Raw genomic sequence first — 2,308 nt, 5'->3', positions numbered from 1 at the left:
AAAAAATATCATTAACCCACTGAAAACTGCACAAATGTGGAATAAAAACTTTAATTAACAGATATATATATATATATATATATATATATATATATATATATATATATATATATATATATATATATTATTTAACTATTATTTTGTTACAAAATTGCATTTTGTTTACGGGGGTGAAAAAGTACCCCGAAATCCCCGAGCGTGATTTGAAAAAGAGGACCACATAAGGGTTATAGTGTGTGTGGGCAGCACATATCATTTGTAATAATAATAATTATAATAATAATTTTTATTTATATAGCGCCTTTCCAGAGCTCAAGGACACTTTACAATGAATGTAACACAGACGAGATAATCCGAACAGACTTTGAAAGAAACCACAATCAGTAGAGAAACATTAGGTTAACAAACGTACAAGAAGTCAAATATAACAAACTGGAAATACAAGACAAGTCCTAAGAGACAGATATGGAGAGTACAGACTGATCAAACAAAATGGTCAGTTTATCAAATTAGAGGTATAGCATTCAAAAAACAAGTGAGTTTTGAGTAAAGATTTAAATTCTGAGATATTATTAACAGAACGGAGTGAGCGTGGTAGAGAGTTCCAGAGTTTGGGTGCAATAACACTAAATGATCTGCCCCCCATTGAAGAGAGGTGGTACCGAGGGACAGCAAGAAGGCCAGAATCAGAGGAACGTAGTGATCGAATGGGGATGTAGAGGACAAGTATATTACAAAGATAAGAGGGAGCTAGGCCATTTATGGATTTAAAAGCAAGGAGGAGAATTTTGAATTTGATACGGTATGCAACTGGGAGCCAATGAAGGCCATACAATATTGGGGTTATATGAGCAGAATGTTTGGTATGAGTGAGTATTCTAGCTGCAGAATTTTGAATGTATTGTAATCTGGAGATGGAGCTGGCAGGTAGACCAATGAAGAGGGCATTACAGAAATCAATGCGTGATGAGACAAATGCATGAACGACAGTTTCAGCATCTTTGTTACTGATGAAGGGACGCAGTTGGGCAATACAACGTAAATGGTAGAATGCAGATTTAGTGATTGATTTAATGTGAGACTGAAAGGAGAGTGTGGAGTCAAAGATTACACCTAAATTTTTGACAGAGGTAGATGTTTTGATGTGAGAGCCAGCAATCTCACAGGAGAAACTGGTAGAAATGTTGCTGGTGAGTGCTGGGGTTCCAATGAAAATTATCTCAGTTTTGTCCATATTAAAGTAAACCCTCTGTAAACCCCCTGATCATCCTGGACTCCCGCCCAGCCTTCCTCTCCCACCACCTCTGCACCAGTCCTCACCATCGCCTCTGCTGTGTCCTGGCAGCCCCTCAGCTCACCCTCCGACCACTGGATCATCACAGGTCTGCTGGTCTCCATCAACATCATTGCTGGAGGATCCCTTGTCTCCGCCTCCAGCCTCTGAATCCCAGACTCAGCCTCGGCCTGTTGACCCAGCGGCTCCACCATGGTCCGTCAGTCCACCAGCTCCGCGGGGCTCCCTCGTCCCTCCGGTTTTGCATTGGTCAGTTATTGACCATCCGCCATCTCTTGACACTTCAGAGTCCGTCCTCCATCTGCCAGCTCTTCACCGTCCCCTGTCACCAACCTATATCCACTCCTTTGTCCTCCTCCTAAGTCCCCCTCCATCCCTCACTTTGTCTCTGTGACGCGAAGTCGCCCTCTGATTGTCAAAAACAAAAAAGGGATAAAAACATTATTATAACAAAGTTAACAACAAAGTCGCTATCAAATAGTTGCAATTTAGAACACTGCTGCTTACATCCTGTTTGCTTTGCAGAATGGAAAGAGCAATATAAAACAATATCAACAAATATATATAACAGATAAACAACACATTTACCAAAAGTATATGTTAAAGAGCAGGTCATATGGTTTTTAAAGTGTCCTAATATTGTGTTGGAGTCCTCTAAAACAGGTTTAAATGCATCCAAGAACAGAAAACTTTGTAATTTTCTCAGAATATACATTTTTATATATAAAGTCATTTGTCCATGATTTCAAAATGGTTCGTTCAAATCTATTTTGAGCATAATGTTGGTAAACCCCTCCCTTTCATAAGCCTACTCTGCTCTGATTGGTCAGCTGGCCAAGTCTGTTGTGATTGGCACAGAGATGAGTGCTTTAACAAGTCAGGATGTCGCAGGTTGAACAACCCCAATAATGTCATATTAAGCCCCTGGAATGTGAATTTACCTGGGGAACCCTGACAAAAAGCGTGTATTTTACACCCCAGAACATGATTTTTAAGCAGGGACCCCCCTTGAAA

At 40.1% G+C, this 2,308-nt stretch overlaps 1 protein-coding gene across 1 annotated transcript; it reads right to left on the bottom strand.

The window, feature by feature from the left end:
• Positions 1 to 479: 479 nt before the first annotated feature.
• On the bottom strand, positions 480 to 1,488 carry LOC141288988 (uncharacterized). Its single transcript, XM_073821182.1, has 2 exons — positions 1,287 to 1,488; positions 480 to 1,197 (listed from the first exon to the last, which is right to left on the bottom strand). Exons 1-2 carry the CDS (start codon positions 1,486 to 1,488, stop codon positions 497 to 499), a joined length of 903 nt encoding a protein of 300 aa, XP_073677283.1. The 3' UTR covers positions 480 to 496.
• Positions 1,489 to 2,308: the final 820 nt, after the last annotated feature.

Source organism: Garra rufa, chromosome 16 (genome assembly GCF_049309525.1).
Source record: "Garra rufa chromosome 16, GarRuf1.0, whole genome shotgun sequence".
NCBI classification, from domain to species: Eukaryota; Metazoa; Chordata; class Actinopteri; order Cypriniformes; family Cyprinidae; genus Garra; species Garra rufa.
Note: the sequence above shows the minus strand (reverse complement) of the source record. Positions and strands in the feature narration are given on the sequence as shown.

Bases quoted from the DNA above. Each gene is read 5' to 3' on its own strand.
- LOC141288988 (XM_073821182.1), bottom strand. From the start codon at position 1,488: ATGGTGGAGCCGCTGGGTCAACAGGCCGAGGCTGAGTCTGGGATTCAG. The intron at 1,198-1,286 runs GCTGGGCGGGAG...TTGGAACCCCAG, and splicing joins AGAGGTGGTGGGAGAGGAAG to CACTCACCAGCAACATTTCT.